The sequence below is a fragment of the Tinamus guttatus genome, unplaced genomic scaffold (genome assembly GCF_059628265.1).
Source record: "Tinamus guttatus ecotype Peru unplaced genomic scaffold, ASM5962826v1 Tinamus_guttatus_pri_ptg000330l, whole genome shotgun sequence".
Classification (NCBI taxonomy): Eukaryota; Metazoa; Chordata; class Aves; order Tinamiformes; family Tinamidae; genus Tinamus; species Tinamus guttatus.
In genome coordinates, this window is record NW_028288864.1 from 3,356,224 (window position 1) to 3,370,015 (window position 13,792).

Sequence of the window (13,792 nt, forward strand, 5' to 3'; positions counted from 1 at the left end):
CACAGGGGGAGGGTCCATGTGGCGGGTCCTGCTTCCCCCTCGCCTCTCCCCCAGGACGGGTGGCAGCTGCCGGGCAGAGCCAGGGGCAGAGGCACCAGCAGAGGAAGCCGTGGGGACGCGGGCGGCCTCGGGCCCCTTGTCCCGCGCTCCGACGGGACAATGCCAGCAAAAGGAAGGCTTCCCCGCGGCACCCCCGCGCTGACCCCGGCCCGCAGCGCCCTCCTAATCGCCTTAGCTGCAGCCCCGGCGAGACTGCGGGGCCCTTGTGCGGCGGCCGGCGCCAAGGCCCGGGGTCCCGGCACGCGGCCCGGCGCCCGCCCGCGCACACAGTCCGTATTGTTGGTGGCCGCGCGCCGGCGGCGGCGCCCGCGGGCACCGGGGACAGCTGGGCCCGCCGCGGGGACCCGAACATCTGTCCGCAGCCCTGGTCCCCAGCCACTTCCGAGGCTCCGGGAGCGGGAGAGCAGCTGGTTGGGGGAAAAAAAGTGTATTTCCTCCCCTTTTGGCTCCGTGAGAAAGGCGCTCTGTGTCTATTCAGGCTTTTGCCGAAAGGGCTTTTCAGCTGCCTCTCGAGAGCTGCGGTTTCTCTGCAATCAGGTCGGAGACAAAAGGCCTCCAAAAAAAAAAAAAAAATGTAAAAGAAAATCAAGAATTGGATCCAGGGATCTGCAGCAATACTGGGAAGTCAGGGCTGTGGGATTGGGTTCCTGTGTTTGTATGGTCTCCTTGCTATTTTTCTTGCCCTGTGAGAGGCTCCTTTAGCATGGCAAGTCCTGGCTGCCCAGCTGGCAGTGCCACACAGGGCACAACACACAGTCTCAAATGGCCTCAGGGTTTCTACCCCAGGACCCCGAGAAGTGGGGTAACCAGAGCAGGGTAGATCCCACCACGGGGATGCTGCAGACACCGGGGCATGCCCAAGTATCACAAACACTATTTGTGCAGTGGCGGGGATGAACGGAGCACGTGACGGGAGGAAAAATGCAAATTGGACAAGGTCCCTGCCCCAAACTGCCGCAGTCTCTCATTGTGGCACTGCACCGTGGCCAGGCCCAAGCCCAAAGGAGCCAGACTGCAGCACACACAACGCGCACGGCCTGGGAGAGGAAACCCGGAGCTCGCCGCCTACACAGAGGATGAGGGGGAATCGAGGCCCCGAGGTTTGGTGTCAGTAAAATAGCAGGTTAGCGGCTCACCCAGGAGCAGATTTCAATCCAGTCCTGCCATCCCATCCTCCAGCCCCTCACTGGAAACACGACATCACATTTAGCAAGGTGTAATTATAAGGGTCAGCAGTCACTGGTGGCCACATTTGGCATGCACATCATACTCATTTTCAGGAACAGATCCCAAAGAGCCTTGTAAATTGGGACAGACAAGGAAGCAGAAGGCGCTCCTCTGTCTCGGACTGCATTTGCCAAGAGGCAGATTTTCTGACGTGAGAAAATCTCAGTGCAGCTCTCGGTGATCTTGGCTACGCGACATCCCCGCACAGCCCCTGCCCTGCCTGCCCAAAGAGAAGTGATGGGGGCAAGGAGGAAGGTGGCTGGGGAAACCTGGCAGGGCAGAGGTGGCTTGTGGAGCTCACGGGCGGGCGCGCAGTGTTGGCTGGGCTGGAGCCACGTGGGCAACGCTGGTGTCAGGAAACAGGGACAACTGAGCAGCACGGGGCCCACTGCTCCCTGGAGAACACTCCCTGCCCAAGCATGGAGAGGGCTGAAGCTTGAAGTAGGGAAGCTGATTAGTCTGACCACAAAGCAGAGCTGAGATGTGCGTTGGGGAAATGAGAGCTTGGAGAGAGCCGAGAGGGGGAAATGCGGGCACTGACAGGGAAGCGACGTGCTGCATGCCAGGGCCCAGGGGCAGAGCCTGGCGGGGCCCTTGTGAACCCAGCAGCCGATCTGCCCCCCTCCAGGCCTCGTCAGGACCACTCGGTCGCTCTGTCGTCTTCAGGCACCCAGGGATGCCCTGGGGTTGGGAAGGCGCCGCCTGTGCAGGCTCTGCGTACAGGGGGACGGGGATGCTCCCTGCAGGTGCGACAGTGAGGTGACAGCAGCACGCGGTTTGCTGGGTGCCTGTGCCCATCACTCCTGCTCGAGCAGCCAGCAGAGCTTCTGGTACAACGAGGGTGACCAGGATCCGCCCCCATGCCACCCCTGCTGCCCCCAGCCTGCCCACCACCCTGGGGTGCCAGCCCTGGGCAAGACGGGCCATCATGGGAGGGAAGGGGGAGCAGGCAGCCCCCCGGCACCTGCCCCGGCTCCCGGCCACGAGCCGGGCACGGGCAGGGGACACGTAGGGGACTAACGGGGACAGGAGGGCACACGCACGGCGCTGGCGGGGGCCGGGCCGAGGCCGGGCAGGGGCCGGGCCGCGGCGCTGCCCACGCCCCGCGCACACGCGTGGGGGCGGCCCCGGGCACGGCCCGCCCCGGGCGCGGCGGAGCTTTTAAAAGCGGCGGCGGCGGCGCGGCGGGGGACGGCGCTAACGGCGGCGGAGGCGGCCGGGGAGGAGGAGGAAGAGGAGGAAGAAGAAGAAGAAGGGGGGGAGGAAAAAAAAAAAAAAAAAAAAGAAGCATCATCATCATCAGTAGCGGCGGAGGATGCTGAAGAGCTGCGGCAGGAAGCTGCTCCTGTCCCTCGTGGGCTCCATGTTCACCTGCCTCCTGGTGCTCATGGTGGAGCCGCCCGGGCGGCCGGGGCTGGCGCTGGGCGCGGGCGGCGGGGCGCAGCGGGCGCTGCAGAGCCTGGGGGCGGCCGCCCCCGGCCCGGCCCGGGCCCCCGCGGGGATCCGCAGCTTCGCCGACTACTTCGGGCGGCTGAGCCGGGCGCGGAGGGAGCTGCCCGTCCCCGCCGCCGGCGCCCCGCGCCCGCCCGCCGAGGACATCTCGGCCCGCGACGTCTTCATCGCCGTGAAGACCACCAAGAAGTTCCACAAGGCGCGGCTCGAGCTGCTGCTCGATACCTGGATCTCCCGCAACCGCGACATGGTGAGCGCGGCCGCGGGGACACGGAGACACGGGGGTGTGCGGGGCTGGGAGCCCCCGAGCCGCGGGCAGGGCCTCCGGGTGGCCCCGCTGGAGGGGGCACGTGTCGGCCGGGGTCCGGTTCGGTCCCTGTGCGGTTCGGGGACTGGGGGTGCCCGGGCTCTGCAAGCGTCGTCACTGCTTTGTGCTCCCCCGTGTCGCCGAGCGAGAGCGTTTTGGGGATGATGGTGTTTTCAGGAGCGGGAAACACGGTTTGCCCAGCTGGGAGGTGCGCTGGGGATGGGGAGTCCACCCCGGTAGCCTGAGCTCATTGATCACGGAATAACTGCAGCTCTGGGATTGCTCCATCCAAACAATTTCTATGGAAAAGCTTCCCCTGAGTGTCTTTCTGTGGGGAAACTGAGGCCTGGCCCCGCAGAGCGGGGAGGAGCTGGTGTCTGGAGCGCTCGGGCTGGCCCCTCGGCAAGAGTCTTGTCCCCTGGTGTCCCCGGGGCTGGGGGCACTGGATGAGGTGGTGTGGGTGCCTGCAGCATGAAGGGCACCCGTGTTCCCGGCTGGAGCACTGGGAGGGCTCTGGGATGCGCTATAGCTCCCAGTCAGGTGTGCGGAAGGGCTGAAGTGCTCCCCGACTTCCATGGATCTGCTCCTGGGTGTGCTCTTGCCTCCAGCTCACCTGTGCTGGGACAGCTGCAGCTCCCAATTCATGCCAGCTCTGAAGTCCTTTGCTCAACCTTTTGCCCAGTCCTTCAAAGTACTAAGGCAAAATGAGCAAGGGAGAAAAAAAATCCGTTTCCTTAGGAAATGTGTCTTGCCATCTGCTCGTGGGACACTTTTTCACCATTAGACAGCTTCCCAAGCAACTTAAGGTCCAGACCTTCCCATCCTTCTGTCTTCACGTGTTTCCTTCGGGGCCCTGGCTGGGTTTGGCGTCGCATTTCTCACTTGCAAGCTGTTTTTTAGGCAGTCTGAAGTGGCTGGGGGAGGGAGCGGAACCCAAGTGTCCGTATTCTGGTTGCCTCGGATCCCTTGGAGCCTTTGGGCAGATTCTGCTCCTGCAAGCCAGCCCTGAGCATGGATATTTTTTGCCTGGGATCTGTCCCTCTGCTCAGGGCTCCGGGGCCTGGCAGCAGCTCTGCCATTTCCCCTGCGTGCAGTTATTTAATGGAAACCTCTTTTATGCTCTGCTGTCACTGCGAGGGGATGGAGAGTGGTGGGGGGGGAATCCTCTTTGAGCACCTACTGATGATCCTGGGAATGGCTGGTCTTTTCTTTCCTCCCCCTCCTTGTGAGCTCTGTCTTTCTTCTGCCTTTTTTTTTTGTTTTGTTTTGTTTTGCCTCGTTTGTCCGTTTGGATTCCCAGAGCCCCAAGCCTCGGCTCTCACGCTGTCCCCCTGGGCAAGCTAACAAAGCCCCTTTTCTCCCGGCACAGAGAAAAGGCTCCGCAGCCTCTTGTGTGGCTCTTTCCATGGGAACGGCTCCGGCGGAGCCCGCGGTGTCCAGGTCAGGTTGCCTAGAGATGAGGGCCGCGAAGCCAGGGGGGCCGCGCGCCGCCCGCCGAGGTGCCCGCCTGACAAGCCAAGGCGCCGAGTGACGCCTCTTGTGCGGCACTTGAGGGACAAGGAGCTCGAGAGCGCGACGGAGGCGGCGGCAGCGCCCGCCGAGCAGAGCCAGGGGGGACAGGGAGGCAGCAGAGGAGCCTGGGCTGCTGGAGGGGCAGTGGGAATCGGGTCCAACCTTCCCACGCGGACCCCGTCTTGGGGAAGCGCCCGGGGACCGGGCGAGCTCGGGTCATCCCCACGCGTGGCCCTGTGGTCCTGCGCCACCTCCTTGCCCGCTCTGCTTGTGCCTCAGGCTGTGTTTCCTTGCAGTGCCTCGTGCGGGGCGTTTGCACCCGGGAGCCGCCCCAGCTGAAGTGTCTCTCTCGGTCTGAGTCAGGCCCATCGCTCCTCGTCCTGCTGCTCTACTGACAGCGGTGGAATTTCCCGCTGAAGGTCTGAGCGTCCCCTCTGCCCCACGTGGCATCTCATCCTTCCCTCAGTCCTCCCCTTGCAGCAGATCCCAACCTTCCTCCTAGCTGCTCACAAGCCACGCAGGAGAAGTGGTGCCCTGGAAAGAAGGAGTTAATAGGGCAGGTAACCTGGGGGATAGGGGGAATGGCCATTGTGTTCTTCCTTGGATAGTCTTTGTTCTCCAGACAATAGTCCCTGTTTCCTGTGGTTGGTGCAGTCCAAGATCCCGCAATAGCCTTAGGCCATGGGCACCCCCTTCTCCTTCCTGCTTATTTTCTGCAGAGTGAGGGCAAATCCTTGTTTCTTGCTAAATCTGCCCTTGCTTCCCTGCATTGCACAATCCAGGAGCAGAGTTATGGAGTTTCTTCTGCTCACTTTGGGAAAACATCCAGCTGCAGTCTTTGCCCTGTGTTTATCCCTAGGATGTTGGAGCGCAGCTTAGGGAAACTTTGTACTGGAAAGAAAAGGGTGGTGGGTGCAGGGGAGTGTCTGTGGCACAGAAATCATAGAAGCGAGCGGGTCCAGGACACTGATTTCCTGCTGAGCTTGGTGCTTTGCAGCAGCAGTTGCACAACAAGTGTCCGCTGTCCCAGGACACAGGGCACCATGTCGAGGGCGCTGCAGGAGCAGATGCCTGTGAGGAAGGGCTGAGGGTGACGCTGCCAGCACGGGATGTGCTCGCTTCCTCAAATGCTGCTGGATAATTGCAGGCTTTGAAAGAAAAATAAGTAGAGAAAAATAAAATAATAATAATAATAAAAAGAACTTGCTCCTGGCTGAGGAGGAAAGTGTTTGCCTTCCGGAGAGCACGTTCCTCTGCGGTGGCGGCTCCCAAAATTTTTCTAGCACCTTGGCCAGAGTCCCTGTCCTCGGGGGTAACGGCGGCAGCGGGGCCGTGCGCCGACACGCCGCACGTGGCCTGGCCGCGCTCCGGAGGCGGCGAGCGGGGCAGGCGGGAGCGCGGGGCGCGCCAAGCCCGGGGCTGGATGAGCCCCGGTCGCTTCGGCTCGTGACCCTCCCTGCTCGGCCACAGGGCTGAGACTGGGGGTGTGTTTGGGGACACGGGTGCCGTCTGAGCACTGGGCAACTCATTGCATGCTCTGCATGATGCTGTTGTCCTTTAGAGGATGGGGTGGAAGGCTGTGGGGTTGGATCCTGACTGAGAGGAGAGCGGGGTCCTAGCTGCACAATGCGCTCGCTGTGTGCAAGGGGATGATTAAAAAACTACAGAAATCAGTGTGGGATTCTTCCTTTGACTGGAAAGAGGAGCAGGGAGGGCCCTGGGGCCTTGCATGGGGAAAGCCCCCATCTCCAGGCTGCAGCTGGGAAAGCCACCGCGCCAGAGTGGGGACTCAGCCGGGGCGCTCGCCTGCCCCTATGGAGCAGCACAGGGACTTTCCCGCGAGCCATGGTGGCCACATGGGACTTGTTTGCAGCAGACGGTGACTGCGACTCAAGATCTTCTTTGCCTCCTTCCTGTTGCACCCAACTCCCTTTGCAATGTGGAGGGTGATGTGTCCTTGTTGCCCTGGGGGTTAAGGTGTTGTGGTCCCTTTGTGGGAAGCCTTGAGCGTCCTAGATCCTCCTGTGCATCCCCAGGGCTGTGCTAGGCATCTGGGCACATCAGGAGTGTTGGGTCTGCTCCTGGCACAGGGAAGTGAGATTTGGGGCAGGGAAAGACAGGATTTGTGCAATGGGGGGGTGTCATGAGGCCCTCCAAGAAGTGCCCTGTGGAGGTTCCTCTTTCTAGCGGGTTTGTTGCTGGGGAAGCTGGAGGCAGAGGCAGTCACGCTGCTGTGCGTCACCCCTGAAAGCTCCCTGTCCCCCTTGAAAATGCAGTGTGACAAAGAGGGGGAAGGAGAGGAAGGCAGGACGTGGCCCCGGGTGCCCCCGGCTCTCAGGCACTTTGCACTAAGAGCAACCAGGGGCTGGGGCTGGGCTGCCCGCGACGGGGAAGTGAGTCACAGTGAAAAGGAGAAACGAAGGGGAGGATGGAAAAAAAAAAGATAAAAAGATAAAATTGTAAGAAGCAGGGCCTTGCTGAGGAAGAGGCGGAGGGGCTGGCAGCGCGGCCCGGCCCCGCGGCGGCTCCGGGCTCCGTGTGGCCTCCGTGGCAGCTATTGTTCGGGGGGCCTGGGCATCCTGTGTTTCTTCCAGCTGCAGTTTTTAGAACAATGAGGCTTCCTGCATGTCCGCAGGCAGCGGCTCCAGGCGGGCAGCGGCCGCGGAGCCGGAGGCTCCTTTCCTTGGCCCTGGCTCCTTTCCTTGGCCTGGGACATCGGGGTGCCAGGGTGGTGGCGTTCCTGGCCCTAGGAGAAGCATGGGGAGGTGGTGGGGGTGCGTGCAGGACCCCAGGCACCTTTCCCAGGAGCGGGGACAGGGACCAGCCCTGCTGCTCTTGGCTGTGGAGAGGTCTCCAGGTGTCACATCCATCATGTTGAGCTGGAGCGGCGCATCCCACTGTGAAGCAGGAGCTGCTGCAGGCCGGTATCCAGCTCCGAGCTGCATCTCCCAGAGCATCCTGTGTTTGCAAGGGGTGGCCACGGGATCAGCGACAGGCCCTCGGAGGCAGCCGATCCTCAGCTTCCCGCACCACGTTTCCTTGTCCCTCTCCTTCCCGGCCCGTTTCCTCCCCCGGGCTCAGCTGGCGCCTCTGCTCCATCCCGCTGAGCTCTCCAGCCTGCGCAGGGCCGGGGGGACTGTGCAGGAAGGGCAGATCTCATCTAGAAGAAATGCAGACAAATTAATTAGAGAAACTATAATTGTTCAGGGTTTAATTGAATTTCTTGGCTGGGTTCCGGCCGCGGCGAGGCGGGCGGCAGGGCCGGGTGCGAGCGGGGCCCTGGGGCCGGGCGGGCTGGTCCAGGACACTCTGTAAGGTGCCAGCCCGTCCCTTCCCGTTGGGAACGGGTGTTCCGGCAGCGCCGGGAGGCTGCAGGGGGGAGGCCGGGGGAAGAAGCATCTTCAGGATGAAGCCTTCCGACGTGGGCCCTCGTAAACAATTGTCCCCAGGCTCTATTTATAGCCGTGGAGCCGCAGCGTTAGCTGCAGGGTTATTTTTGGAGCTGCTGCAGGCGCAGTTGCTGGACGGCCTTTCACAGCTCTTCAAGGGAGCCCTTTCTGCCCGTTCCCCCGTCCGCACGGGGATGGAGCTGGGCACCGAGCATCACCGCGTGGGCAGCTCCTTCTGAACCGGCTCTGGTGGCCGGCTCCTCCCGGGCATCCTCGCGCTTTGGCATGTGCCGTTGGGTACTCGCCTTTTCCATCTCCTCCCTCGTTTTGTCCCCTTTTGGGCCAAAAGGTCACTGGTAGCCGCCGGCAGCGCATCCTCCACCCCAGCCATCCATCCGCCTCCCTGCTCTTCCCGGCAGCCTCCGTGCGCAGGGACCTGAGCAAACACAGTGGGGTCAGGCGAGTCCCGCTTAACCAGCCCAGCTGTATGCTAATGCCCGCCTAATGCTGTGCTTAACTCTGCCCGCCTGAGTAAAGTCAGCCCCGCGCGCCCCGCTATTGTCACCGGCTCCGCAAACAAGCCACAAAACCCCGCGCGCTGCCGGGGCCGCCCCAGCGATGGGTGGCAGCGAGTTTCCAGATCACTTGTAATCCATCATCCCCAGAGCCTTGTCCCCGTTTCCCTCCCCGCCGGCTCCTGCCTCCCTCCCGGCCCTTTTGTCTTTCATCCTTTGCCCTTTTGTGCACGTCTGGTTTTTAATAGCGCTTGGCAGCTGGTTGTGGTTTCTCTCCTCCGGCTTTGTTTGCTGCTCGCTGGTGGATGGAGGTGCCTTTCCCACCCCTCCTTTGCTCGTGTTTCTTGTCCCCCCTGCTCCAAGCAGCAGGACCCTGCTGTCCCCAGTGACATATGCCAGGAATTAGCTGTGCAAATAGAGGAGTGGGGCCAGCTGGCCGTTCAGGTGCTCCCAGGGCAGGTGGCTGCTGCTGGAGGACCTTGTGCAGGACCTTGTGTTGGGCTTGTCCTCAGCATCTCCCCCAGCTTCCATGCACCTGGCGGGCCCTGCGGCCTCGTCCCTAGGAAAGCAGGGGGATGGAGGTGGAGGTGCTTGTGTCCCCTCCTCCCCGCTTGCTCCCGTCTCCCTCCTCCTGGTTGATATATCTGCGTGAGCCTCTCTGAATGCGCCGTCCAACAGCAGGGCTTTTGCTTCCCCAGATCCCGGCTCTCCGTGCCCACTCCCAGTGGGTTTGGGGATGGCCGCTCGCTTTGTCACATCCCTCTTCGTTAGAGGGGCTGTATTGGGTTTAGTGAAGAGGAGCAAGTCCCCTCTGTGTGGGGCTGATCCCTGGGTGCTGCCAGGTGGCACCCATGGGGCAATACATGGTGCCACCTCGGTTCTCAAAGGCGCCTCATCTTCTCTTTCAGACATTCATCTTCACAGACGGTGAGGATGAAGAGCTGAAGAAACAAGCAAGTGAGTCCGTGCCCCTTTGCCCACCCTCAGCCCGTCCTCCCTCTCTCAAACCGCTCGTGGGCAGCGCAGTAACAGGGAGCCCTTGTGCCCATTGGCCCCTTGGGCAAGCTGGGCTCACTGGGCAACTCTTGGGGTGTGCGGGACTCCCCCGGGCAGCGCTCACCAGCTCTCCCGGCCAGCTCGCCTTGTTCTCATGATGCAAATGACTCCCTTTGAGCCTGGTCTGAGCCTGGCTGGCAAATAGCAGGTGGTCCATGGTGGGAAAATGCAGGATTTGTGCCAGGGAACACATCCCAACGGGAGAAGTCAGCTCGCAGGTTGCCCATCACATGTCTGAGGAAAAAAAAAAATACATAGCTTGTGTATAAATATAGATAGATATGTATAGATATATTGCCCAAACTTAGGTCTTCTACTTCTTCCATGGCCCTCGCCCTAGCTCAGAGGGATGCTAAGGCTCTGCCCAGAGACCTGTCCCCTCAACCCAAAACAGGGATCTGCCCCTGCCCCTACCCCCGGGTTTAACCCCTGCTCTCCCTGCAGGAAACGTCATCAACACCAACTGCTCGGCTGCGCACAGCCGCCAGGCCCTGTCCTGCAAGATGGCCGTGGAGTACGACAAGTTCATCGAGTCCGGCAAAAAGTAAGCGGCGCTCAGGGCTTTTCCCTTGGGAAACGGGGATCCAGTGTTGTCATGTTGGGGTGGACGCCCTGACCCGATGTAACGCGGTGCCCGCTGTGACCCCAGGTGGTTCTGCCACGTGGACGATGACAACTACGTGAACGTCCGCACGCTGGTCAAGCTGCTCTCCAGCTACCCGCACACGCAGGACATCTACATCGGGAAGCCCAGCCTGGACCGGCCCATACAGGCGACCGAGAGGATCAGTGAAAACAAGATGGTGAGAGGACCGGCCTGCTCTGTGCACCCCCGAGCTGCCTTGGCCCAGGCCGGGGTCCCCGGCCCGCGCGGTGGCGGTGGGCACCGTGTTCACCACTGTTACCTTCTCTCCCTCCCAGCATCCGGTGCATTTCTGGTTTGCCACGGGAGGAGCCGGGTTTTGTATCAGCCGGGGGCTGGCGCTGAAGATGAGCCCGTGGGCCAGGTAAGAGTGTTGGTCTTGCTGCCCCGTAGGGACTGCTGAGGGTGCCACGTCTTTGGGGCTGGCGCTGAAATACGCCCTGCTGCCTTGGTCGCTTGTCCTGGGGAGATCCTGGGGTTTCTGCAGGGATCTGGAAATAAACTGGGAAGGGAGTTGGGTTCCTCTTGCCCTGTTGCCTCTTAGCAAGAGTCTGGCCAGTCTGTGAGGGTGGCCGAGCACTGGAGCGAGTTGTCCAAAGAGGTTGTGGAGGCTCCATCCTTGGAGATGTTCAGAAGCCATCTGGATAGGGTCCTGGGCAATGCACTTTAGGTGGACCTCCTTGAGCGGTGAGGTTGGACTAGATGATCTCCAGAAGTCCTTTCCAATCTCAGTCTGATTGTGAGACAGCAGTGTCCCACCCCAGACCCCATGAGATGCCACCTCCCCTGCGGGCTCTGGCACCCTATTCTGCAGCTCCTTGTCTCCCACAGCGGCGGTCACTTCATGAGCACCGCAGAGAAGATCCGCCTGCCCGATGACTGCACCATTGGCTACATCATTGAGTCCGTGCTCGGGGTGAAGCTCATCCGGAGCAACCTCTTCCACTCGCACCTGGAGAACCTCCACCAGGTGCCAAAGACAGAGATCCACAAGCAGGTAAACTTCTATGTTGAGTCGCTTAAAAATTAGGCAGTGGAGGGAGACAGCCCTTCAAATCCCTGTGAAGAGGGCAGAGATGTCCCTCCTGGGGGAATCCAATGGAGTTTCCCATGGTGGGGAGTTTCCCAAACCTTCGAGACCCCCATTTAACACCCCCAGCCCCTTGCCCCTGCGCTCGCGTGACCTGCTGTGCTGCTCCCCCCAGGTGACACTAAGCTATGGCATGTTTGAGAACAAGCGCAACTCCATCCACATGAAGGGCGCGTTCTCCGTCGAGGAGGATCCCTCCAGGTGGGTCCCAGGGCTTCCCGTGGCGGCGGGAAGGGCCCGTCCCGGGCGGCAGCCGAGCGGGGCTGGGATGCGGCGTCACCCGCGCTCAGCGCCGCTCTCTCGTCTCCTCTCCGCAGGTTCCGCTCCGTGCACTGCTTGCTCTACCCGGACACGCCGTGGTGCCCCGCCAACGTCGTTTACTAGGGGGGCCCGCGCGTGGCCCCCTCTCTAGCCTCGTCCCGAGCTTCCCCGGTATCCGAAGGGCTCGTGGGACTGCCGTGTGCGTGTGGGCCCCCCGGCGCGGGGAGGCCCGAGCTGTGCCCATGCACAGCGTGTACTGAAGGCTGCTGTGCGGCCCCCGTCCCCGTGGCCCGCCCGGCGGGGACAGCTCCTGAGCACTTACACACTCGGCGCAGGGGCCGGGCTCGACTTCCCACGCAGGGTGTGGGGAGCATGGCCCGACCTCCGCTTGCTTCCTCTGCCTTTTTTTTTTTTGTCATTTGTTTGTTTTTTGAATGTTAATTTTTGGGGTTTTTTTGTGTCTTTCAACCCTCGGCTCTGACTGTTCCCCATTCCCGTGTGCTCCCAGCCTCTGTCCCCACTCCTGCCCTCGGCAGCTGGGCTCCAGCTCCTGGGATCCAGCTCCTCCTGCAGAGGAAGGTTCGTGGGCCATGTCCGCGTCCAGCTCCCTTCCCAGGGAGCGGAGAGGGAGGAGCAGGAGCTTTCCCAGCTCCAGCGGCGCAGGTGAGGTCTGGGGCTGGGAGCCACCGCTGCACCCAAGGGAGCCCACGTGGCACAGGGGGAGCCCGGGAATCCCGTTAGCTCCGTTTGCTGGAGCTCCTGACGTCTCGCTGGAGTATTTCCAGCAGCATAAATCTATGCACTATTTATAGAGACTAATTTAAAGATTTTTCTATAAATTGGGGGGGTGGGTGGGGGAAGGGGACTGGTGGGAGAGAGGCCTACGCGCCGCAGTGGCGTCGTGCCCAAGCGTCTCCCTTCGGTGCAGCGTCCCGGCTCTGTCCCCGCTGTCCCCTCCAGCAAAACCGCCTGGGGACACATTGCCCTGTGCAACGTTTCCTCGGCCCGTCGCAAAACATTGATCCGGGCGCTGAGGTTTTGCGGGAAGGGCGAGGGAAGCGGAGGTGCAGCTCATCCCTGCGACCCGGGGACCATCCACAGGCAGAGTTGGACGGTTCCAACCCGAAGCCGAGTGAAAATAGCCCATAATGGGTGCGTTGTAAATATCTTATTGTGCCAGTATTTTTTTTACTGTGCCTTTTTTTAAAAAGAAGAAAAGGAGAGGAAAAAAAATCACAGTGAGAATTATGTAGATTTTAAAATGCTTTTTATATGTTTTCTGTGGATCGGAAAAGAAAAAAAGGAAAACAATCTTCTGATAATCTGTTTAAGAAGAAAATGTCTTGCAATGTCTTGTAACTATCACTTACCTTAATTTATATGTTCCAGTATCTGGAATGTCGCTCTGGGCTCTCTAGTTTTTATTTTGCTTGTAATATGGCTGGGGTTAAGAGCAATGGTTGTGGGGCTGGGGAAGGGACACGGGCCCGGGGTTCTTAGGGATGTGACCCTGGTGGGAGCAGCAGCAGCTGGGGGACCCTGAGCACCAGGGAGGAAGGTGCTGGCCAAGGGGCCCCAGGTTGCCCGGTTTTCATCCCTCCTGTGTTTTCTCCATCTGCTCAGGGGCTGCCCAGCTCCTTTTTCCCACGCTGCACACACTGGTCTCGCCTTTCCCTCCTGCGGTGCCAGCATCACCTTTGCGTCCCCCCTGTGCTGGCACTTAGCTGCAGCAAAAGGTTTTCTTTTTTCCCCCTTTTTTCCCTCTTTTTCCCAGGCTCTCGCGGCTGGGCTGGGCGCGAGCCGCTTCTTCGCAGGAGGGTGCAAACAGACGGCGGCAGGCGCCGGCGTGGGAAGCCGGGGGTCCTGCAGCCCTCAGGGAGGGGGGCAGCCAGTGCCACCCCTCTGTGTCACCACCCCTCTGTGTCACCACCCCCCTGTGTCACCACCCCCTGCGCCACCCGGCTTGTGCTGCAGCCCTGAGGGCTGCATCTGCCACCTCATCTCCTTTCGCGGCCTCCCCCTCCGCAGCCCGGCTGTGTTTTTGCATTTCAAGGGCGCTTCCTTCATGCTTTCCCTGGGGTTTCTCCCTTATCAGGGTTGGCTGGGCTAAAAATACCCCTCAGCAGGGTGTGAAAGCGCCTCCGCCCCCGCCTGCACGCGCAGCCCTGCGCCAAACACAGCCGGGCCCACCCCAAACCACAGAGTCCCCCATGCGCTGCCCCTTCCTCCTGGCCTCAGTTTCTGTCTATCACCATCGATGCCACTTCCAGGGTCTCCCTT

General features: G+C 61.2%; 1 protein-coding gene across 1 annotated transcript; it reads left to right on the forward strand.

Moving 5' to 3' along the window:
* The first annotated feature begins 2,547 nt into the window (after positions 1-2,547).
* Positions 2,548-11,730, forward strand: LOC104565619 (beta-1,3-N-acetylglucosaminyltransferase lunatic fringe). The gene is made up of 8 exons (XM_088529474.1): positions 2,548-2,989; positions 9,371-9,419; positions 9,963-10,062; positions 10,168-10,321; positions 10,440-10,525; positions 10,993-11,158; positions 11,367-11,452; positions 11,569-11,730. Exons 1-8 carry the CDS (start codon positions 2,603-2,605, stop codon positions 11,633-11,635), a joined length of 1,095 nt encoding a protein of 364 aa, XP_088385600.1. The 5' UTR covers positions 2,548-2,602; the 3' UTR covers positions 11,636-11,730.
* The last annotated feature ends 2,062 nt before the right edge of the window (positions 11,731-13,792 follow it).

What these genes read in the sequence shown, in the direction of transcription:
- LOC104565619 (XM_088529474.1), top strand. Translation starts at nt 2,603, where the DNA reads ATGCTGAAGAGCTGCGGCAGGAAGCTGCTCCTGTCCCTCGTGGGCTCC. An exon ending in AGAGCTGAAGAAACAAGCAA is followed by an intron (nt 9,420 to 9,962) that starts GTGAGTCCGTGC and finishes CTCTCCCTGCAG; the next exon opens with GAAACGTCATCAACACCAAC. An exon ending in GGATCAGTGAAAACAAGATG is followed by an intron (nt 10,322 to 10,439) that starts GTGAGAGGACCG and finishes TCTCCCTCCCAG; the next exon opens with CATCCGGTGCATTTCTGGTT.